Here is a 23,145-nt window from a genome sequence, read left to right on the forward strand (position 1 = left end):
GATTATGCATATCACTGCTCCTTTATGAGTAGGAAGAAATAAGTTAGTGGTGCTACTTGTACTTTAAAAAAAAGATAAGTAAAAACCACAAAATGTTTAATGTGATTGTCTATGGATGGTGGGATTATGTGTGATTTGTTTCTTCTTTCTTCCTTCTTCTATTTTCCAAATTTCCTACGATAACATGAATTACTTTTAAAACCATTCAAGTTATATTTTCAAAAAAAAGTTTATTATATTTCAAAAGTCACTACTCTCTATATTACTACAGTTCATAGTGGGAAACTATAACAAATGACATAGCTATAGGCCATGTTTCAATTTTTTTTCCTTTTTAGAAAATAGATTTACCGGAAACTTCCAGGATTTTTAAGCACGGTTATGGATGCCCTGAGGAAAGACAAACTAGTCTTCCCCAGTGATGAAAAGTAACTTAATGATGTAATTATTACTATATCTATAGGATTCTGGTGGGTAATTATCATGTGACTTATTGAATGGGGGGATGACCAGTCTGAATGAGTAGATGAGAATTCTTAGATGGGCACTAGGATTTGGGGTAAGGTATCTGCAGTATCTACAAATTTTTAGTATTTGGTATTATCCTTATGTCTAATTTAATGACTTTACCAATTCAGTACTTTCTCTGAAGTTATAAAGGGAGTTGTAGGTTTAGGGTGTTTCAGGATGCTTTAAAGGTCCTGTAGGGTCTAACCTAGCATTCCTTGGAGGAATCTCTGAGTTCTAGGTCTTATTCCCCAGGTACCCAAAATCCATACACCATCCAGCCGAATAACCCAATAGCAAGTCCAGTGACTAGAAGCTGGCAAGTTAGCCTGTCACAGTTGGAGAATCTAGAGTGCCTACAAATAGGCAGTCGTTATCAGTATTTTTTCTATTTCAGCACACTTGAGGGATCTAACATCCTCAGGAGTAACAGCAAGTCACTGTGGCAGGGGTGGATGGTATCAGAATTTGGAAGGGGACAGGGAAGTACTATTTATTAGTCATTCTTCATATCATAGCCTTTTCGAATTACCAAATAGGAAGTTGACCAGGAGGCTAATCAAACCTATTGATCTCATGTCCATCCTGTACATTTATGGGGAAATGTAAACAAATTGCTACAAAGAGTTCTCCTTGGTCCTGTGGTAGTTCTTGTTATTTTTTGGTTTTGAGTTACTTTGTTTTCGTTTAATTAAAACATGCCAGATATTATGAAATAAGGCAGAATAAGGAAAAGGTGAGGTTCTGCTAAATCTGTACAAATTCAGTGATTTTGTTCCTTATTTTCAAAAATCACATAGGAATAAATTAAATCAAATAAGCTAAGTAAATTGTATGAGTAAACAGAAGAGTCTTGCCTGGAGGAAAAAAAAAGTCACTCTATGAAGCTTATTGTATATGAAGTTGTTATTCCTGGGAGGGATGGAAAGAGCATTCCTTTATTTTGGGCAAACCTCATGTTTTGCTAAAGCCTTAACTTAGAAGAGGAGAAATCTCAATGTATATTTCTTGAACTGAATGCTTTTCTTCCACTTGTTCCTAGTGTTAAATTCCTGTCTTCTCCCCTTCTTATCATACACGGTGAGGATGACAAAACAGTGCCTTTGGAATTTGGAAAAAAGGTAAACTAAGTTCAGTGGCTGACAGAAACATACTATAGTAATTTCACCATTTTCTCAGCCAGCCAAACTTTGATTAGAGCCTAAAGAAGGGTCTCTGACATTATAAGGGATTCTCTGCACCCCTGAATTGCTGTGCTGCCTGGTGTTATACAATACACTGTTGTCACTGTTCCATGAGCTGTGCAGCTTTCAGTTCCTTGGTTGTAGAGGCAACCACTCAGGGATATATATGCAGGGTGCCCATATCTCTGACTTAATGGGACTAACTCCTTAAGGTGGCTGTTTCCATACCCTTTTAGGAAAATCAGACTAGGAAAACAACTGCTTCAATGATCAGCCTTTGAGTCCTTGCCTTTCTGCCCCTTGCAGCTCTATGAAATTGCACACAATGCATATAGGAACAAAGAGAGGGTGAAGACGGTGATCTTTCCTCCTGGTCGCCAACACAACTTGCTGTGTAAAAGCGCCACACTGTTAAAAACCGTGAGGTAAGATTTGCTTTGCTAAATGCAATGAGCGCTGCTCTGGCTTACTTAGACCATGAGGTGGGGAAAGCATGTGAGCTCATCTAGGTCCTTTTCCTGCAGAGATTTCCTGAGCCAGCAGCGGGCGTGAGGTCTGAGTACAGCGGAGAGCGAAGACTTGGTCCAAACACCACTTGTGGTGTATATTTCTTATGTAAAACTGTACTGGGCTGCTTGGGTGAGCTGAAGTTACTGACATTTCTACAAGTCACTTGCCATTTTAGTAAAGGGGAAGAAAGCATGGGTGCTGGGCATCATGGAATGTTCTCGTTTAGCTTGTCATAGTCTACTTTGTGGAACATGCCGAAACTTCACTGTGGAGAATCAGAGTTTGGTAAAAATTTGATCCCATCTAAAAATGTACAGTTACCGAACATTCTGGGGATACCTGTGGATAAGGTGGTCTTTGATTTGCACCTAGGCAGCAAGCAGTATAAGAAAGATGCTCCCGTGTAGTTAAATAATTTGTATTTGAGTTTAGTTAATTTAAATGGCATTAAAAAGTTCCAAGCTGTTTTCTAGCTTTCTGAATAGCACTGGGGAAAGTCCTAGCACGCTACTCAATCTGCCATAAAATAGTAAGATTTGGCACTCATGTAGCCTTTGGAAATTAACGCTTTATTTTTAGCCCTAATATAGTCATAACACTTTCCCTCCCGATTCCCAGAGATACTTAACTAGATTATTATTTAATAAAACAAAACAAAATCAAAGAATGTTGTGAAAATGTTGAAGTCCAGTAAGAAGCTATTCTTTCTCAGGACATTTTAAAACTTACTTTCCACTGGCTTTGTTCACCCCACTGCTGGGTTCACTGGACAGGGAAATCTTTAGGTCAGAAGGTTCCATGTTCCAGATGTCCCGGGCATACTCCTTAATTGTTCGGTCACTGGAGAATTTCCCTGAGGCGGCTATGTTTCTGAGTACCGTGATGTTCCAGGCCTTTGGATTCTGTAAACAAGAATTACACTTGTTTAACTGAATTAAATTAAATTAACGTGCATCTAAGGCTCAGGGCCTGAGTGCCCATCAAGCTGTATGACAAACATCAGGCCAAGCACATCCAAGTACAATTGATGGGGAAAATGGCAGGAGTAAATTGTAATGAATCATAAATACATTTGTTTCACAGTTGGGAGCTGGACAGGGCAGACTGTGCTTTTCTCCTATTTTAGATTATATTTCTCTAAAATGAAAAAGTATTTTTCACTCTTACAGAAACCCTAATTGGTAATTTCTGCCATAGTTACAATGTTTTGGCAGGTAAGCCTTATTTCCCATGCTTCATTTTGAATGAAGATACCTCATCTCCCTTTAAACTACAGGGGAAAGGAAGGGACTAACATTCATTGTCTGCTAGATGCCACGTAAGAAATTTACCCTGTGGGGGCTTCCCTGGTGGCGCAGTGGTTGAGAGTCTACCTGCCAATGCAGGGGACATGGGTTCGAGCCCTGGTCTGGGAAGACCCCACATGCCGTGGAGCAACTAGGCCCATGAGCCACAACTACTGAGCCTGCGCGTCTGGAGCCTGTGCTCCGCAACAAGAGAGGCCGCGATGGTGAGGCCCGCGCACCGCGATGAAGAGTGTCCCCCGCTTGCCGCAACTAGAGAAAGCCCTCGCACAGAAACGAAGACCCAACACAGCCAAAAATAAAAATAAATAAATAAGTAAATTAAAATTATAAAAAAAAAAAAAAAGAAATTTACCCTGTGGCTCACAGCCAAAGCTCGAAAAACACTACTCTAGAACATTAGCTATCAGGCAGGCAAACAATCCCACAGGAGACTTTATTCACCGACTCCTCTTTTCCTGTTTTTTCAGAAGGTAGATACTCCAGTAGGTTTACACTGAATCCCAAATACTCCACTGGGGTTTGAAAACAGGGCCAATTAAGGTTTTATCCTAAATAAAAAATACACATCTATATATCTAAATATATCTCTCTCATAATTTTATGTAAAAAGTATAAGAAGCTGTTTATTTTAATTTTTTTATTAACATCTTTATCAGCTATATGCATACGTATATCCCCATATCCCCTCCCTCTTGGTGGGTCTCCCTCCCACCCTCCTTATCCCACCCCTCTAGGTGGGTCGCAAAGCACCGAGCTGATCTCCCTGTGCTATGCAGCTGAGAAGCTACTTATTTTATAGCCTCGTGATTTTGTAAAGAACTCTAAGAAGGAGTTCTATGGAAATGACCAGAATATTATTTGAAAACAACAGCAATGAATTATAAGCATTTAAAAGAAAAACTAAAACACAGTCTGAAATTAGTTTATTCAGACTTTGGAAACTTACTAAAATAAGAAGAGAATAAAAGCTTCCTGTCTTCACGTTCTTTATTTAAAGGGATAATGACTAGACTTTCCAACCACGTGGGCCATGTTTTCTACGCTTCAACAATACGATTATTGTTAAGAGTAAAAGCTGCAGTTTGCACTAATGAACAAGGAAGATGGAACAGAACGCTGGCCTTCTAGGTGGGCATCCTTTGGATCAGGGCCATCATTTTAACAGAAGGGACCATTGTGCAAAACCAACATTCACACTTGTGCATGCCCTCACTCATATTTTCCTTTCCTGCTCTGTTTCACTTCTGTTTCTTTCCCTATACAGCTTTTCTACATAACGAGCATGGGTTGAGATCAAGAGGAAGGAGCTAGAGGTGGCCATTTTCTTTCCTCTGTCTTTGAGTTCTTGGAGGCTGTATGTGGCTGCTCTCGCCAGTGTTCAGGGAGCAGGAAGTGAGCCACTGCTTAAATCTAGCACCGCCTCTCCTTGGGAAGTATGTAAAACTCTGGTTTATATACACTTTTGGGGGGCTGGATATGCTGTAAAGCAGCACAGGCCTTGAGTGATCCTGTTTTAAAACCCCAGTGGGATATCTGGGATGACTGTAGGAACTACCTTGTCACCTGGCTTTGGGAAAGGAATAGGAAGAAATGTTAGTGCAGTATGTTTCTGTCGGAAGTAGTTACTGATGTGTCCAGAGGGCAGGAGGTGGAGAGTTTATGCGTTCCCACTGGTCTGCTCTATAATGGCTTTCTAGTTGGAGAGCCAGAATGGAGACTGTGTGGGCAAGGACGGCTACCTCAAGAAGCCCAAGCTGGAGTCTTAGCACAGGGCCAGCCTCCTCCTGTATCTGTTCTTCTGCGGTTTCTGCAGTTCCCTGAAAGTCTTTCCTATCAGAGAGGATCGCCTTTCCGTATATTTACTAAATGTACCTAGAGGGCTGGGCTCTTTGGTAAAGATGTATGACTTTGCACATGAAGAGTTACTCATGTGGCTCTAGCCCTTTTCTTTTCTTTTTCTCTCTCTCTCCCTTTCCTTCCTTTTCTTTTCTTTTCTTTCCTTTCTTTCCTTCCTCCCTCCCTCCCTCTCTCTCTCTCTTTCTTTGTCTTTCTTGTTTCATTCATTTTTCTTTTTCTTTTTCTTAAATTCAAATGTGAAACCTCCCCTCTTTCTATACATTTATATTCTATTCATATAGCACCACTCCATGGGTAATCCAGGAGAGGTACTTACTTTACAATTTTCAAATCCTAGGGGGGTCAGTCCTTTCCCAATAAACAAAGGCTCAGCCTTAGAATCAATTTAGCAGATTTTTCAAAGGCTGATGGTGATCCCACCACTACTGGGTCAGAATCTCTTAGAGGGCGGCGGGCATCTGTACTTTGAAAAAACTGCTTGGTGATTCTGATGCACTTCTGGTTAAGGGCCCCGGCACTAAATAGGCTCCTTGAAGGGCTTTGTCCATGCTGGGGCCTCAGTGCCCGGCATGGTGCCTGCCATGGAGGAGGCCCCACTGCCCCTCTGTTGAATAAATGAGTGGGTAAAGTGCGTATTTAATTTCGCTTTATACTCTTAGTCTCTAGGATATGCCTGCTACATGGTGGGTGCTCAATAAATATTGAATTATTTGTGACTTTTTACTTGGATATTAAAAAACCTACAACTGCAACTGAAATGTCAAATGCCAACCTTTGCCTGAATTCGGGAACAGTCAAGTTTTGATCTGAAAAACCTAAAGAGTTGCCTCACTTCCCATTTTTGATTGGTTGGTGGGGCCCTGTTATTTAGATTTAATAAAAAGAAACCAAAATTTTAATGAACTGTAAACTGGTTTCCTTTGTAAGTCTCGGCCGTGTACTCACCATGTACAGCTGACTGACTTTTTCTTGACACTTGACATAGGCTTCATAGTCTGCAAAAACTTTAAACCTTTTTTTGTGATTAGAAGGAAAAAACAAAAAGCTTCATTAATAGATGTGTGCTAAGATTCCATTTAAAATTCTCTTTTGCTTAATGTCAGGCATGGCTGGCTTACCAATCTGACATTTCTATTCACAAGGGTTTCAACCAGCCCTCAACCTTTCTTCCCACACGTGAGAATGTTATCACATGGATGCATCTGAAAGTTGGGGACACCCATGAAAGGAGAAAAAGAATACCAAATTTGTGGGTCTTATTCTTAAGTCTTCTCCTTGCATTGTTAGTGGAGAATATCTAATTTTTCTTTCCAAGTCTAGGTTAGCTTATCAGATCACAGATCTATGCTAATCTACATGTGTTGTAGTTGGTTTAAGATAGTCTCATCCCCTTTCCACGGCCCAAACAGCACCATCTTCTTGTGGGAACTCACCTGTCATGATAAAATAGCATGTTGACTAAGTCTTTGAAGAGGTCAGGCTGCTTGGGAGAAAAGAAGCCCTTGTCAATTTGATCGATGGCCAGCTTTAGCTCTGGAAGTGCCTCGTAATATTCTTTTGCCTTATACCTGTAGGGTTGGGGCGGGGGATAAGAAAAGGTTCTGTTAATGTTTGTTAACGACACACTGGACGCTACATTAGCTGTGAAAAATGCATTCGGAAATACTGGCATTTATAAAGTCATTATAGAGTTCAACAGGGGTATAAATAATATTTATCTAGATCCTGAAATTTTTTTTCCCAACTAAATTTGATTAGTTCCTTGTAACCAAAGACACTAAGGACAGTAGATAATAAAAATCCTAGTCACAGAGCAATAGTCTAATCCGGTAAAATACAGTAAGATTCATTTCAAAGCAGGCTTTATGGCTCTAAACAAGCGTTGTACAGTTGCTTTTTTTTTAAAGATTTATTTATTATTTCTTTCTTTCTTTAATTTATTTTTGGCTGTGTCGGCTCTTAGTTGTGGCACGCGGGATCTTCACTGAGGCATGCAGGATCTTTCGTTGTGGCGCGTGGGCTTCTCTCTAGTGTGGCGGCGGGTTTTCTCTTCTCTAGCTGTGGTGTGCAGGCTCCAGGGCGCGTGGGCTCTATAGTTGTGGCGCACGGGTTCCAGAGCTCGTGGGCTCTGTCGTTTGCAGCACACGGGCTCAGCAGTTGTGGCACGCGGGCTTAGCTGCCCCGCGGCATGTGGGATCTTAGTCCCCTGACCAGGGATGGAACCCGCGTCCCCTGCATTGTAAGGCGGATTCTTTACCACTGGACCACCAGGGAAGTCCCCGACAGTTGCTTTTTGGTCCCACAGATCCCCAAATTTGTTGCTACTGAACAAAAATTTACTTCCAAGGGTTGGGAAGTGTATTTGACACCCTCCAGATTTTGTGATTGCTGTGGTTCCTTTGAGCAGCATCTTTCTTTACTTCTTATTTGAATCCAGGTTAATAAACCTATCCAGATATTAAGTGGAACAAGCATTCTGGGTGCTTCTATACAACCAGGCCTATCATCTACCACATTTTAGTCCGTCTCTTTGAGATCTTAAAGGAACACTAGATGGTTTAAATAATAGGCAAAAACTTCAACTACAAACTGGTTCAGTTTTTTGATCAAAGTGAAAATCACAGATGTGGAGAAGTGAATAGCTCATGAGGCCAGCTCTGCCATGGCTGATAACAAATAGTAACGAGCCCATGTACCTGTGCCCAAGCTCCTTTCACTTTCACTTGCTGCGTGTAACAAGACTAATCTGTGGTCAAGAGGGTCCCCTGACTCATGGGAGATGTTCTGCTGTCACTCTCATGTGACCTGCCTCAATGGGACACCTGGGTGGGCAGGTACCCTCCTGGGGGGATACCTGCTCAACAAGCAGGAGTGCTTTCTCACCCTTTCTTGTCCAAAGCAGCCACGTCCTCTACTCTCATGCCAAAGATGAACAGGTTCTCTTCCCCGGCTTCCTCGGCCATTTCCACGTTGGCCCCATCCATGGTCCCGATAGTCAGGGCCCCATTCAGCATGAACTTCATATTGCCTGTCCCCGAGGCTTCGGTGCCTGCGGTAGAAATCTGCTCCGACAGATCTGTGGCTGGAATGACTGCAAGCAAGGCATCAGTGATAGAATTAGTGATTCTGTCTCTCTGGATCAGCTTGTATGGTATCTAAGCATTCACCTAGCTGGCCTGTTTTAATCATTAAAGTAGTACATGTACATCAAGATAAACATTCAAATGGTGTAGGATGGATCTCACTCTTCCCCTTGGCTCTGGCAACCACTTTTGCCCATTTCTGATGTGCTTCTTGGTGGTTATGGCCACAATGCTAAATAACTCTATGCTTACACGACTCTTCCTTGGTCTATAAACTTTAAAGAGTATCTATTGACTCTCTGCTATAAAAGTCGACACTACTGTGAAATAAAATTCATATTTTATGTCAAGACAAGAAAAATTTAAACATGAAAAGTTTTCTCTGCCCTCTGGCCTCCTCTCTCCCCTCTCCTGTGCACTGTGTATCTGCATTATGCATGGACCAAACCTCCCTATCGGCAGAAATATCTACTCAGCCATAAAGAGCAACGTTCTCCTAGCACCAACAAGACAACTCCTTAAAAGATAACATTCCTCCTTGATCTTGTAAGGGGTCACAATGACCCACCACTTTGTACTTGAAGATCTGGATTGTGTAAACTGTCAATAATATAGCATTTAATGTAGAGCCCTCTGTCTCAAAAAACTTATATAACTGCTTTGACTTCTAATGGGTGGAACAGTTCTTGGAACTTTCTGATCTGCTGTTCCTGGGTTATAATCCTCAATTTGGCTCAAATAAAAATTTCCATTTCTTTCTTGGATGGATGGGCTGATTAATTTTTTATCAACCTTACATTTCTCTTCTCCCCCTTCTTCCTTTCAGTTTTTGTTATGGTTTTATTTTTATTTCTTCTATTTTATAACTTTATAAAATATATCTAAACTTCTCTTTCTTGATCCTTAAAATTCAGAATCTTTCCTGACCCCTCTTTTGCAATCTGAGGAAACTGGATTGTGCCATTCCTTCCACTCCTTACCACCTTCCTTCCACTTTCACTGCAGGGAAATAAGCCACAGGCAGCTGAGGTGTGCCCAGGGCAGACCTTTCACTCTGATTCACAGAGAAGTTCCTGCTGCCTGCAGCATCCCTCCTGTGCCTCCACTACAAAGCACAGGACCAATTCTCTGCTTTACTTTGAGAGCTTATTTGTGCATTAGACGTATCTTCATTTGCACCCATAAAAATCTGGCTCTTTTTTCTTTATGCAGACAGTTCTTAAATTGTAACATCAGAGGACCCAAAAACACCTCAAAAAGAGAAGGGTCCCTTTTCAATTTGGGAAAAGGGCGAACCCACAGTTGGCATTTGCATGTGGGTGGTGCTTTGTGATGCAAATAACAAAAGAAAGGGATGTTGGCTTCTTGCCAGTCTGGCTGTCCCCACATGGGAACTCCACGCCTGCTCTGAGCGCCTGTCTGAGGCACATCTAAGCCTAGGGATTTGGCAGCCTGACATATGCCCTCATTCCCTGCTGCCGCATGAACAAATGACAGCCCTTCTTTCCATGGAGTGACCAGAGGAATATCCGGGGATTGGGGCACTGGTGTTCTATGGCAAAACTGGGGCTGGGAACTGAAGATCTTTTTTTTCTTTTGTAGAGCACGGTCTGTACTTTACCAAAACCTCAGGGCCACCTCCTGTAACACCCAGCTCTGAGCAGCTGAGAGGAAACTGTGCTTGCAGATGTAACCTCTGATGTGAAGTCTGGGGACAGCCATCTCAGTGTCAGCTGGGTCCCCTTAAACATTCTTAGCCTAGGGTCTTATTCTGCCTAAGAGTGACACCTTCTATCCTAAGTCACTGGCTCCCGAGGTCAGCTGCTCCTTTTTTCTATAACGTGTAAATCCATCCCTAGCATGTGCCCTGGCCCCGCATGGTTTGTGAGGACAGCACTACCTTTTTCAGCAAGAGACACTCTGTAGTTCTCCAGGAAGATGAGTTTCAACTTGCTTCCAACCATGGGGTCATTGTTCACCACCTCTGCCACTGAAGTGATCAGCTTTATGATCAATTTGGCCATGTGATATCCTGGGGCAGCCTTGGGGAAGGGTGTGGACACATGACAGAACGCAGGCATGATGAAGTGGAGAAACGGCAAGAGACAAGAGCCCCCAAGTCCCCAGGGAAGAGAAGCAACTTACTTTGCCACCGATTATAACTGTTCTGGGCACGAATAGCTTCTTCGGGTCTTTCTTAATGCCTGCAAAAGATGGAGAAGGGGATGGAATGGAGGACGGTGGATGGCCGGGGTGGTGAGAGCTCCACCTCTGGGGGCTGGTCGGGGGCTGCAGGGCTGACTCACGGTTGTACATGGTGACCACATGCAGGCAGTTCAGGAGCTGCCGCTTGTACTCATGGATCCTCTTCACCTGCACATCAAACATGGAGGATGGGTTGATCTTCACTTTGTACTCCGTCTCCAGGAACTGAGAAAACTTCATCTTGTTCTCCTGTTGAGACAGTGCATGGGGCCAGAGCCCTTTGGACTCAGAAGCATTGGGTGGGTGGTCTGTTTTTAAACAGTGGGGCATAAACCCTCCAAGCAAGTGCCGCCGGGAAAAGCATCCACACCGGGAAGCCTCACCTGCTTCACGTTGGAAATCTCCCGGAGGAAGATGTCATCGCCCAGGAAGCCGTTCAGCTTCGTCAGCTGGCTCAAGTCCTTCACGTAGTCCTCCCCGATTTTCTTTCAGTTTAAAGGAAGAGGTGACTTTAATCAGGGAAGGCAGTCAAGCCCACATGAGCAGTTTCTGTCAGTCTGTGGCAAGGGCCCACACTCCCCTAACACTCACACCCCACAGCACCCAGAATGGCTTCATTCACAGGAGATGCTAAAAATCCCGTGTGGGAAGAACACTTGCTATACCTTCAGTGGTATTAGGTGTTAAAAACAGGAAATCTACCTAAAAAGGGTGACACGTAACCCAGGTTGTACTAGTTACTATTAGAGGACAAACAAAGGTCCTGTTAGAGGACCTTTGTCATTCTCTTTTATTAAACAGGGGTACCATCTGTGTGTCACATGAGTACTGTTCACCAGGGCCAGCTACATAATGCGTGGGGTCTCTTTTTTTGAAATTAAGAATTTCAAGCTGGCTACAGCGGAGAATGAAACCAGTGCGGAGCCCTGTGGGGTTGCACACGGGCCGCTGGCTCAGGGATGACGCAGGCCCTGCTGCAGACTGGATTTGCAAGTTATAAGCGCACTCTCTGCCTCTTGAATCCTAATCAGAAACCCCCTTTCCCTCAGCACTTCCCGGTTACCTCTGCTATTAACTCTGCCAGGCCCGGGTTGCAGAGTAACAGCCAGCGCCTTGGAGTGATCCCATTGGTTTTATTCTGAAACTTGTCTGGTTCTAGCTCACTGAAGTCCTTGAATCTGGAGATGGAAGAGACACATCACTGAACTTGGCTGGAACGGCAGGTTCCTGCATGCTGCATGAAGTTCAGAGTTAGATCTCAGAAGCAGAGTGTAGGCTTAGAAAGATTAAATAAGAGTGGAGAGAGGAGGGGCTGACAGCAGCTATGGGTATCATTCTAAATAGAAATCCATTTGCAATTCAAAATTACAAGAAAAAATCCAATCTAATCATCTCCGTATGATTTCCTGGCACTGACATAGATCTCAGACTTTTGAGCAGAATAGTTTTTTTTCCTTGTAAGTCTAGAATTAGGATGGTTCAGAGAGGAAGGCCTTTTCTTTTCCTTTTAGAGAAGGGTTCTTTGTATAGAAGACATTACTTTTAAATATTTAACGGGGCCTTTCCTCATCTCCGACCGCAACCCTGCCTTCACTAGCACCGTTCTATTCCTGAGCAATGTGAGACCCACTACGACAGGGATGGAGGCTCACACTTGGTTCTTCACGATGTCTGAGTGAATTTTAGCCACGCCGTTCACAGCGTGGGAGCCCACAATGCAGAGATGGGCCATGTTGATCCTTTTGCCTCCTTCCTCTTCTATCAGAGACATCCTTCTCAGGCGGTCGACATCTTTAGGAAACAAGGCGGCAATTTTCTAGGCAAAGGAAGAGAAAGGCCTTACTGGTCACTCAGGCTTCCAGCAAGCCTGGGATAATGTCATTCACTTCCCAACCAAAACCTTCGTTGGAGCAAAGGTAAAACTTCAGTCCCACGGAGAGGAGTGAAGATGCCTAGGGAGATGCCATCCCTCCAGGTTAGTATTTTCAAAAGGATGTCATTAACAGAGCCCCACCCAGACTTGAATGCTTGTGATGTATCAATGACTGAAAGATGTTTGGGCCTCAGGTTTGGTAGGAGGGAAGACTGCAGCCACCCTTAACATCTCTAGACCTCCTTCTCAAAAGGGTTATGAATCTGTCAAAGTGACTTACATCTAAATGCTTTTGATTCATCTCGTAAATGATTTGCAAATGTCGAGGAAGCAGCTTCTCCACCAGCTCCACGGGCCAGCGCTCCAGGGCTTCCGGGAGCACCGTGTGGTTGGTGTAGGCAAAGGTCTTCTGGGTGATGTCCCACGCCTGGGGGGAGAGGGGGCTCAGTGCTTGCCTCTGCAGGGAAGGCGGCTTGCAGGTGTGCCCCATCCTGCAGGCCGAACACTTCCTCAACTCCTGCCCGTCAGCAACAGGACAATTCTATCTGCATGTGTACAGTTAGACACAATTCCGCTAGGTTCCTGAATGCTCCAGGTAATGGGAACATGTTTTTTTTTGGGGGGGGGAGAGGAAAAGAAAGCAGTAAATTGTCTGATAAAGTTTAGGACAGCATGCTGATAAATCTTCTCTAGTATCCTAACTTGTCTTTCATTTATTAAATAAACAAAACTTGAGGAATAAAACTTCATTAATGTTCTGAGAAAGTACCAAGTATGTTTCAAATTGATGGGGACACCTTCAGTTAGCTGTATTCTGAGGCTAGAGAGTTTAATTTTGAATCCTTTTAGACACAAAAATGGCAAACACAATATAAGCCTTCATACAGCTACTGAGCTGTGTCCCATGAGTAATGTGTTTATTTATTTCTTAGTCTTACTCCCTGTAAAGCAGTAAGAACTGAGACATGTCAGCACCAGGGCAAAGTTTACCTTTAACTGTTGGAAGTTAGCAACAGTAACTTATTTTGAAAAACTGTAAAAGGTGCTTTTGGCAGAATCTCTTAACCACAGATATTCTGGTCAATCAAAGGAAAAAGAAGCCAAACTATCCAGACCTTGGACCAGGGCAGTTTTTCAATATCCACAAAAATCCTCATCAGCTCAGGGATGGCGAGTGCAGGGTGAGTGTCATTCAGCTGGATGGCAACCTGCAAGGGGAAAAGCGATGTGAAGGTAACCGATGGCCCAGGTCCTTGTCCTCATCCATGCCTCATGCGTGCACCAAACAAAACGTCTACCCTCTATGGAAGGCTCTAAGTATGCTACTACTCGATTTTTTTTTTTAATTGAAGTATAGTTGATTTAAAATATTGTGTTAGTTTCAGATGTACAGCATAGTGATTCAGTTATATATAAATATTTTCAGATTATTTTCCATTATAGGTAAGTAAATTTCCTGTGCTACGCAGTAAATCCTTGTTGCTTATCTATTTTATGTGTAGCAGTGTGTATCTGTTAATCCCATACTCCTCGTTCGCCTCCCTCCACCCACTTTGGTAACCGCAAGCTTGTTTTCTATGTCTGTGAGTCTGTTTCTGTTTGGTATATAGACACTCAGATTTTTTTTTAGCACGGAGACAGAGGAGTAAATCTGATGGAAGTCCTGATACCCTCAGTTGTTCCCGCCTGCGTTCAGGCTGAATACTCGCCTGATCTGGGAAGGCGTCAAAGGCAGTTGCGGCACTACCGCTGGACCCGAGCTTAGAGGCTTTGAAACGTCGGATGACATCTTGCAAGGTAGCAGCCACTGCAAAGTACTCCTGCTTCAGCCTCAGCTCCTTCCCTTCAAAAAACTTCAAGCCAGAGAGACTGAGTGACAGGGCTCACATTGCTAGGAGTGGCCAGAATGTGGGTGGCATCCCCTACCAGGGGACTTCAAGGCTAAAGCCCATGGGATGTCTGGTGGAAGCTGGCAGGTTGAATGCCAAGCATCAGCCTCCTGAAACTCCACTAAAATGATGGTAAAGGGATTGAAAAAAGGCATACTGATAAAGGATGGAGGGAATGGAGAGAAGACAACAGCAGCAACTTTTCAGAAGCTGAAAAACAGATGGATAAATGGTAATTGAACCAGAAGACCCAGGAAAGCTGCATCCTGACCTGCTAGTGGAGAAAAGCCAAAGGAACAACCCAGTATATACACTGAAGCCCCCAAAAGGCCCAGGAATTGTCAGCATTGGGTGCCTTCAGAAGTAGGGGTGAAGAGGGGGTAAAAGGTTAGTGCAGAGCCTAAGAAGCAGTTGGCCTCAGACCTCCTCTGCAATTCCCTCAACTGGACAATCTCCTTTGCCAACTCAGGCAGAAGCTGGAGGTCTGTTCTCTGGAGACGGTATAACAGGGGTCTCTGGACTGAAGGGCAGCAGGTGAAGTCGGAGGTGGGGGTACCATCCCATACTAAAAATGGGGAAAGAGGCTCAGTGAAAGTTTATGTACTGAATGCTGATGCTTTCAGTCTTCATCTCCCAACTGAATTTGAGAACACAGGCAGCCAGTGTTAATTCCACCAGGAAAGAAGCTGCAAGCGTCTTCTCTAGGGAATTTGACCAGCCCAGGAGGGAGGACCTAAAGACATGGACATGAGGAGCTCCACCAGGAAGTGGCCCCAGCAGGTCACAGGAGAGGGAAACCAAATAGATAAATCCCAAACAAGTGTACAGAGCTCCCCAAAACTTGTCGGTACCTTTCTCTTAAGTTTCAGTGGGCAGCTAAGGACCATTAGACATCTAAGAAAAACTTCTAAAAGATGTTAAAATAATAAAAGCCAACTTAGAGGTAACAGAGATTAAAGAAAAGAATGATTAGAAGAACACTATCAGTATCCTCAGGTAGATTAGACATTGTATTCAAGAAATAAGATGCTTCAAGAAAATATCTAGAGCAAGAAAAGATTACTTGGAAATTAAAACATGACAGCCAAAGTGAAAAACCCAATAGAAAGATTGGAAGAGAGAGTTGTGATTGCCCAAAACGAGAGCAAGAAGACAAAGAGATGATAAATAAAAGAAAAAAGGTAAGAAAACTAAAGAACCAGTTGCTGTAGTCCTGTGTCCCCAGACTGAAAGGGTACCCAGGCATGATAAGTGAAAGCAGACTTACACCAAAGCACACCCCCCAAAACTTTTAGTACATTTTAGTACACTCAGAGAGAGGGGTTTTGGAGAGGGACAGAGGGAGGGGAAGAGGGAGAGGGAGACTAGAAGCTTTCAAAGGGGAAGAAAGCAGAATTCAAACAAAAGATCAAGAATCCGATTGCATTGTACTTTTCGGCAACACCAAAAACTAGGAGATTTAAAAAAAAAAAACTTTGAGTCTTCAGTATCCAGGCAAACTACCAATGTGAGGGCAAAATAAAGACATTTTCCAACATGCAAGGTCTCAAAAGAATTGACCTCACTTGCACCCTTTCCTAGGAAGCCCCAAGCGTGTGTACTACCAAAACAAGGGAGCAAACCAAGACGTGGGATCCTGGAAACAAATGACGCCAGAGAGTATATGAGCACAGACGTCCTCAGAACAATGGGAAAAGTAGATCCCAGGATGACAGTGGAGCAGCCAACCAGAAGAGATCCAGAAGAGACTTCAAAAAGACTGAGTCGGGCTTCCCTGGTGGCGCAGTGGTTGAGAGTCTGCCTGCCAGTGCAGGGGACACGGGTTCGAGCCCTGGTCTGGGAGGATCCCACATGCCGCGGAGCAACTAAGCCCGTGAGCCACAATTACTGAGCCTGCGCGTCTGGAGCCTGTGCTCCGCAACAGGAGAGGCCGCGACAGTGAGAGGCCCGCGCACCGCGATGAAGAGTGGCCCCCGCTTGCCGCAACTAGAGAAAGCCCTCGCACAGAAATGAAGACCCAACACAGCCAAAAATAAATAAATAAATAAAAAAGACTGAGTCAACAGAATACCTAAGGTGTTTGAATATATTGAGAGGAAATTTCTACGACTGGGGTAGAGTGTAGGATAAATTAGGGAAAAGTACTCAGAAAACCAAGCAAACAAACAAAACAATGATTAACTCCAGGAAAGGAGAACTTTTTAAGGAAAGGAAAAATAATCATGAGATGATGACGTGTATGTGCACAGATCAGCTGTCTGTAGCACTGACAGCGTCATAATAATGTAAACACTAGCTGAAGAGCTAGTGCAAATCACCATGTAATTCTGTTGAGAGACTGGGCATAGAACACGTGTTTTTGTGGTGGGGGTGGAAGTCTATGGGAGGAAGGGAGCTAAATTCTCATCTTCAGTAGCGGGGAGTCAATATTGTAAAAAGAGGAAATCACGAAGCAGCAGTAACAGCATGTTGTTAGAAATATGGAGGTAAGTATCCAGAAAATCAGTTCAAAGCAAGGGGATGTAGTTGCTTTGGGGAAGTGGGAAACAGGAGATTGATTTTATAGTAAGCCTCAGAGAGCTGCTTTTCTCTTTAAACTATGTGCAGGTACAACTTTGATAAGAGTTTAAAAACCAAAATAAAAATTTAAAGTCATTAATAGGAAACTGTCTGGATTGATATTACCAGTGGGAATTTATAGGTGGTAGAATTTGGAATTGTATTTAAGTGTATACACAGTACTTTGGGAACCTGAATACTCAGGTGACTTATTTATCTGAGCCCTGAAAGGTAAGTAGGAATCTGAGGTGAGCACAGAGGGCCGGAGTATTCCCTGCAGGCAGAGGAAACCTGGGCAAAGAATGGAGGTGAGAAAGAACAGGGCAAATAATCCTCTACAGCTGGGACCTATTGCTAGGGCAAGATCACGGAGGATGTGTCAGAGAACTGATGACCATATCGATGAAGATACACCTAAGATTCTGTACTTCTCTTAGGGGTAAGCAAAAGCCTTAAAGAATTTTAAGCAGGGCTTCCCTGGTGGCGCAGTGGTTGAGAATCTGCCTGCCAATGCAGGGGACATGGGTTCGAGCCCTGGTCTGGGAAGATCCCACATGCTGCGGAACAGCTGGGCCCATGAGCCACAGTTACTGAGCCTGTGCGTCTGGAGCCTGTGCTCCGCAACAAGAGAGGCCGCGATAGTGAGAGGCCCGCGCACCGCGATGAAGAGTGGCCCCCGCTTGCTGCAACTAGAGAAAGCCCTCGCACAGAAACGAAGACCCAACACAGCCATAAAAAAAAAACAAACAAAAAAACCCTCAAAATTATCATCCAAAGAGGCTGTGACATTAAAAAAAAAAAAAAAAAAAAAAGAATTTTAAGCAAGGAAAAAAAAAATCTCATTAGTTGCGGAGTGAGGACAGGGGGCAAGACTCTTGGAAGACAGACTAATAGGGCTATGGCCAAGCCGGGGAGAGGGAATGAGTCTGTTCTTGTGGTTACAGTACGAAAAAGATTTATCAACTTCTACTTAAAAACAAGCACAACCCTGAGAGCTACCTTTTTTGCCCAATGAATTTAGTCAACTTTGCACCCCATGCTAACCTAGTATGTGTTATCAATTGTTGTGGATGATTATTTCCAAGTAAAGTTAGGTTTGGGCCCTACTGAAGATAGGAGGATGAATTTCAAGCCCCTTCCTGCAGGCTTGGGTTTGGCTAGGCAGTGTGACCCCAGTCTTGGAAGGATTCTTCCTTTAATTGACCTTGAAATAGAACAGTCTTTTGCTTTTGGGTTACAGATTTCTTTTAAGGTACTGAAGTCACATTCTTTCTCCCAAAGGAAAAATAACATATACCATTAAGTTCCTAAAAATGCTGCAGCAAATCCACTTAATCCTCCCTGGAGATGGGTTTAACACTAAGGGGACATCTGGTCTTAGGATCATTTATGTCCTAGTCCCCAAGATCCTTGTTTTGTGACATCTTTGTGGAGCAGAGTACTAGTTTGGTTGTTTCTGAGGTTATTATTTTTTTAAAAAAATTATTATAGCATCCAGAAAATTATTTTACTCATGGAGAAGTTAGAGCTAAGTATATTTAAACCCACTAAGAATCCATAATAGTCATCTGAGATCCAGTTCCAAGTGTTTTTTTTTTTAAACTAAGTTATTTTTCATGTAAACTTTGGAATGATCACCTATAAGAAAAAGTTTAATGAGATAAATAAGTGGCATAAGAAACAAGTGTCTGCTCCTGGGTCTATTCTGAGGTCCATGACCCCACCTTGCCTTGGGGCAGAGGGGCAGAGGGGCAGAGGAGACCCATGAGTGAGGGGAAGAGGACAGGCAAGACACCTCCAGGGACTTCTGATGCTGTGGATGAAATTTCTGTTTGGAAAGGAAGGAGTGCTTCACCTGTACTGCACCTCATCTTTTATAGCCAGGTTTTGTTTTGAAATACATGTACAGAGCCTCCCAATTTAGTGATGGGGTCACTAATCAAGGGCAAAACACTGATTCTGATTTCATGAATTGTACAAATTCGTTTTCCTTACATGGGTGGGAGGGGAAATCTACACAATTCAGGAATAGATATGGTGATTATTCCTCACTGAAGGAAAAAACCCAATATTAAGTGTGTGCTTTATGGCTACTGAATAGGTGCTTCTGAAGTAAGCTGCTTCTCTTTCCACTGAGAAAGCAAGCTTGATCACTCACATTATCATTGGGATAGAGGACCCGGGAGATGTTCTCGGCCAGATTCCGGTCCAGCACAGCCTGAATGTAGTCTCCAACGTTAACTGAGGGAAATGTTAGAAAAATGAATAAACAGACGAGCCAGCCACTGTTTTCAGAAGCCCCTTGATCTCACCTGATGCTTGTTGGGTACCATGTGGGATTCCTAAAATTCCTAAAAATCCAAAAAGATTTCAGCAAACCTTCATGCTGTGATTCACATGACAGTCTGAGAGGGTTAGACTGAAGGATCGCTTTAACCGTGTCCTCCATACCTGCTTCATATAATGCTTAGTCACTAAAGAGTTCAGATCAGAAACTCAGCGCAACTTGGCTCTAATTATTGGACAGAAAGATGAAAGACACACATGAGGAAAGGGAGCCCATGCTGTACTCACAGTCTCTGAGGTTAAAGTCATTGGGTGCGCGAGCGGACCAGAGGCGCATGGTGTTGACCGTGTTGTTCAGATATCCAGGCACCGGGGTGTCATATGGAAGAGCAAGGACCACCTGGGGGGAGAAACCAAAGCAGCTACTCACTGTTTCCCACGTGGATGGAGGAGGTTGAACAGAGCTGGGAGACAGCAGCTGGAATTTGGTTCCTGGCTCCATCACAAACTCAAACTGTATGATCCCTAAACCAAGTTAAGGGTCCCAAGGCTGGAGGTGGTATTAGGGACCATGTCGGTCCTCCTCCCACTTGGAACAATCTGGATGGCTGGAACGACCCAGACAGATGGTCCCAGATGGTCCTCCACATCATTTCCACGTTGACTTCCCTTTGTGTCCCTTGCCCTGATCTGGACACAGATCTTTCATGTTTCAAGATCAAGCCATTGCTCTAAGAATAGCAAAATATGATGTGCAAAGTGGTAAATGTGAATCTGTACCCATTAAAAAACAGGAATCAAGATAAGTTTCATGTAGGTTATTCAATGATCTGATTTCAAATATGGTGAAAATTAGCAGAATAGGAAATTTATGAAGATAAATATTACATATGATGTTTAAAATGCTATGCTAGATTTTTCAAAGCTGCATGAAGAAGAGTTATTTTAGTGATCTAACAAATAAGCTGATAATTAGCTGAGACGTGTCTAAGAGGTGAGCTTTGGAAAATTTAGTTCAATATTTGTGACAGTCATGGAAATAGAGAAGAACAGGAAGATGAACCATGTTTCACATGAATTTAAAATTTATGTGGGAGAAGACAATTTTCTATTCCCTGCCTCATCAGAATCAAGCTCTAAGGAAGGGGAATGACAGACTGATTGAATTGGAGGATGCTAGAGATCATCTAGTGCAACTTAACGCGTTTCGGATATGAGGGGAATGAAGCTGAGAGAGAAGTGACTTACCCAAGGTCATAGTCAGTGGTAGTGTTGAAACCTAACCACAGATCTCTTTAATTTGGTCTGCTGAATTATGAGGGAATGAAACACTCTAGCCTACATCAATCAGTCACATACATTCAGTCATGCTTTCATGAACATCATAACCACAGAGTAATAAATCACATTTATTTGAATATCTTTTACTAGGAAATAAAGATCTCTGGAGTTCTAAGAGCAAGTTGTGGTCAATCAGGAGAAGTCATTTACAGAGTGGGAATCTGAGTCTGGGTTCAAACATGACTCATCCTTCTGACCCTCGAAGCATAATTGAGGGAGCTGGGGATGCACGTGGCTTGGAGGTCCCTTAAGAGAACCTCAGGGAGAAGTTGCCACCTCAGAGCTCACACGAGGCTGTGCTTTCTTTGGGACGCTCCCATCGTGGTGGGAGCATGAGAGCCAGGACCCCTCATGAGCAATGTCCCATCGGCCTGGGCACTTGTTCAGAGATGCGCTGCAGTTTGAGGCTCTTCCTGAGAATCCTTCTTTCCCTCTCTCTCTTCACAGGTGTCACACCTGCGTTGCAGTCTGAAAGACATCCCCCCTCCTCCTGTTCCCTTTCCCTTTATCTTTCACAGGCATTTCTGCAATAGATCACTTGTACTTCTAATTCTCCCTTCTGTCTGCTTCCCAGAGGACCTGAACTGACACAAGAAATGAAACAAATCACTCAGTTTACTGGAAGCCTTCACAGCAGGCACACATGAGGTCTGACCTCAAGCTCTCTGACCTCACTAGCTACAAATCTGGGGCTGATCAGGCAGTGGCGTCAGTCCATAAAATTCTGCACAGATTGGGTCAGCTCACCCTTTATTACATCTGCCCCATAAACTTGCCTTTGTGGGCACAGAAAAACACACTCTCCCTAATTGAATTTCTGGATATATTATGAAAATGTCTAGAGGTGCTTTGTAAATATATCATCAGGTCATCATAAGGTCATCAGTGGGACCTACGAAGTAAACAGAATGCTTCCAGGATTGGGAGTATAACCTGCGTACGTTTAAACAGATCAGAAGCCACTGGAAGTTTTAGACACCAAATACTTGCTAGATTAATGCCCAAAACATGTGAGAATTCTTTAGGCATATTAACAATTGGTTTGTTGCAGTTCTTCTGACCATATTTGTAATCAACTGCAACTTAGTTGTGGTCTATTGTTTAACCAAAATAAAAGGGAAGGGGTGGACAGAGGGAAACATCTTGAAATTACAGTATTAGTTTATTCCTTATATCATTATATATAATGACCTATTTTAGCTCCTAATCCATTATTTCATATGCTGAATAAATCATGTTCAGATAGGAAAAACTTCAAAAAAAGTCTTTCTTTTGTGAACCGTGAATAGCCTTGCATGGATTAGCAGAATAAAGCATCAGCTTAAAAGGCCACTATAACATGGGTCTTGCGTCCACAAACCAACTGAATTTAGCATTACAATACTGAATTTTGTTCTTGATTTTGCTATATAAGAACAGCATTTCCTTGGTCTTTACCATTTTCTTTAAGCTTTTAAAATGGCCAGTGAGACATCTTTTCTGGCGTAAGACTATATTTACTAAACAAATATCTCAAGTGGAGCCTCCAGTGACTGGACAATGCAATCCAGTAGTTCTTAGGGGTTATTTATCAGGACGTATGAAGACAGCAAAGCACAAACCACCACTAGAGGAGCTGAAAAGTAAATTGTTCAGTAACAGGGTAACACTCTAATCTGGTGGCAGGATAAATACACGGCCATGAATTAAGTACACTTGGATTGACACCAGCATTATTTCTCTAGAAGTGATTTGGCACACAGTAACAGAGTGCATTTTGCAATATTTTGCATTGTTTTTCTTGACTTGTAATGAAGAAGAACTTTGGTAATCCTTTGAATAAATACTTCAGTTAAAAAATATTTACCCCTTAGAATTTACAAGTCAATGTACATATGGCAGTGGGGTGAGGAATGACATTTAACTTTATTCAATCTTGGTTTCAACAGCTTTATATAAAACTGGAGAGCTAAGCATGCTGGGATTATAGAATTGATTAATCTCTTATAAACTGGATGACAAAATGACCCTGGGAAGTCACTTGACCTTGGGGAAGTCACTTCTCTCTTGGCCTCAGCTCCCTGGTCTCCAAAATGAGTGGGTTCCACTAAGAGAAGTAACAGATTTATTTATAAAAATATACTCTATTATTCAATATACAACACACTATACTCAACACCATATACACGTCGTACTCTGTGCCATCCTCTATACAATGCTCAGCGCGAGGACTCTCAGAATACCTGAGTGTTGATCCACTTGGCTCCGGCCTCTGTGTGCTCTACTTTCCCGTAGAAGTGAACAGGCAGCATGAACTCGGGGCGGGCCTTCTCCCAGGGGTTTCCATGCCTGAGCCAGTCATCTGCCTCTTCTATCTGCAAAAAGGACATGGCTTAGAATTTGTTTTTCAGGAGCAGTGGACCTAGCCCTTCAATTATATCAAATTAAAAGTATTTTGGGGGACTTCCCTGGTGGCGCAGTGGTTAAGAATCAGCCTGCCAATTCAGGGGACACAGGTTCGGTCCCTGGTCCAGGAAGATCCCACATGCCTCGGAGCAACTAAGC

General features: G+C 43.1%; 1 protein-coding gene across 1 annotated transcript in view; it reads right to left on the bottom strand.

Annotated features, from left to right (window-relative positions):
- PYGL (glycogen phosphorylase L) overlaps positions 1 to 23,145 on the bottom strand; it is a 57,243-nt gene that overhangs the window by 12,947 nt on the left and 21,151 nt on the right. Inside the window, exons 5-20 of the mRNA XM_059914203.1 lie at positions 22,824 to 22,955; positions 19,549 to 19,660; positions 19,133 to 19,215; positions 14,236 to 14,379; positions 13,642 to 13,734; positions 12,807 to 12,953; positions 12,306 to 12,469; positions 11,717 to 11,831; positions 11,037 to 11,138; positions 10,755 to 10,902; positions 10,594 to 10,652; positions 10,349 to 10,490; positions 8,249 to 8,456; positions 6,799 to 6,933; positions 6,311 to 6,377; positions 2,931 to 3,103 (exon numbers count right to left, since the gene is read on the bottom strand). Of these exons, the coding sequence (XP_059770186.1) occupies positions 2,931 to 3,103; positions 6,311 to 6,377; positions 6,799 to 6,933; positions 8,249 to 8,456; positions 10,349 to 10,490; positions 10,594 to 10,652; positions 10,755 to 10,902; positions 11,037 to 11,138; positions 11,717 to 11,831; positions 12,306 to 12,469; positions 12,807 to 12,953; positions 13,642 to 13,734; positions 14,236 to 14,379; positions 19,133 to 19,215; positions 19,549 to 19,660; positions 22,824 to 22,955 (2,024 nt within the window). The remainder of the gene's footprint in view (positions 1 to 2,930; positions 3,104 to 6,310; positions 6,378 to 6,798; positions 6,934 to 8,248; positions 8,457 to 10,348; positions 10,491 to 10,593; positions 10,653 to 10,754; positions 10,903 to 11,036; positions 11,139 to 11,716; positions 11,832 to 12,305; positions 12,470 to 12,806; positions 12,954 to 13,641; positions 13,735 to 14,235; positions 14,380 to 19,132; positions 19,216 to 19,548; positions 19,661 to 22,823; positions 22,956 to 23,145) is intronic.

Source organism: Balaenoptera ricei, chromosome 2 (genome assembly GCF_028023285.1).
Source record: "Balaenoptera ricei isolate mBalRic1 chromosome 2, mBalRic1.hap2, whole genome shotgun sequence".
NCBI lineage: Eukaryota > Metazoa > Chordata > Mammalia > Artiodactyla > Balaenopteridae > Balaenoptera > Balaenoptera ricei.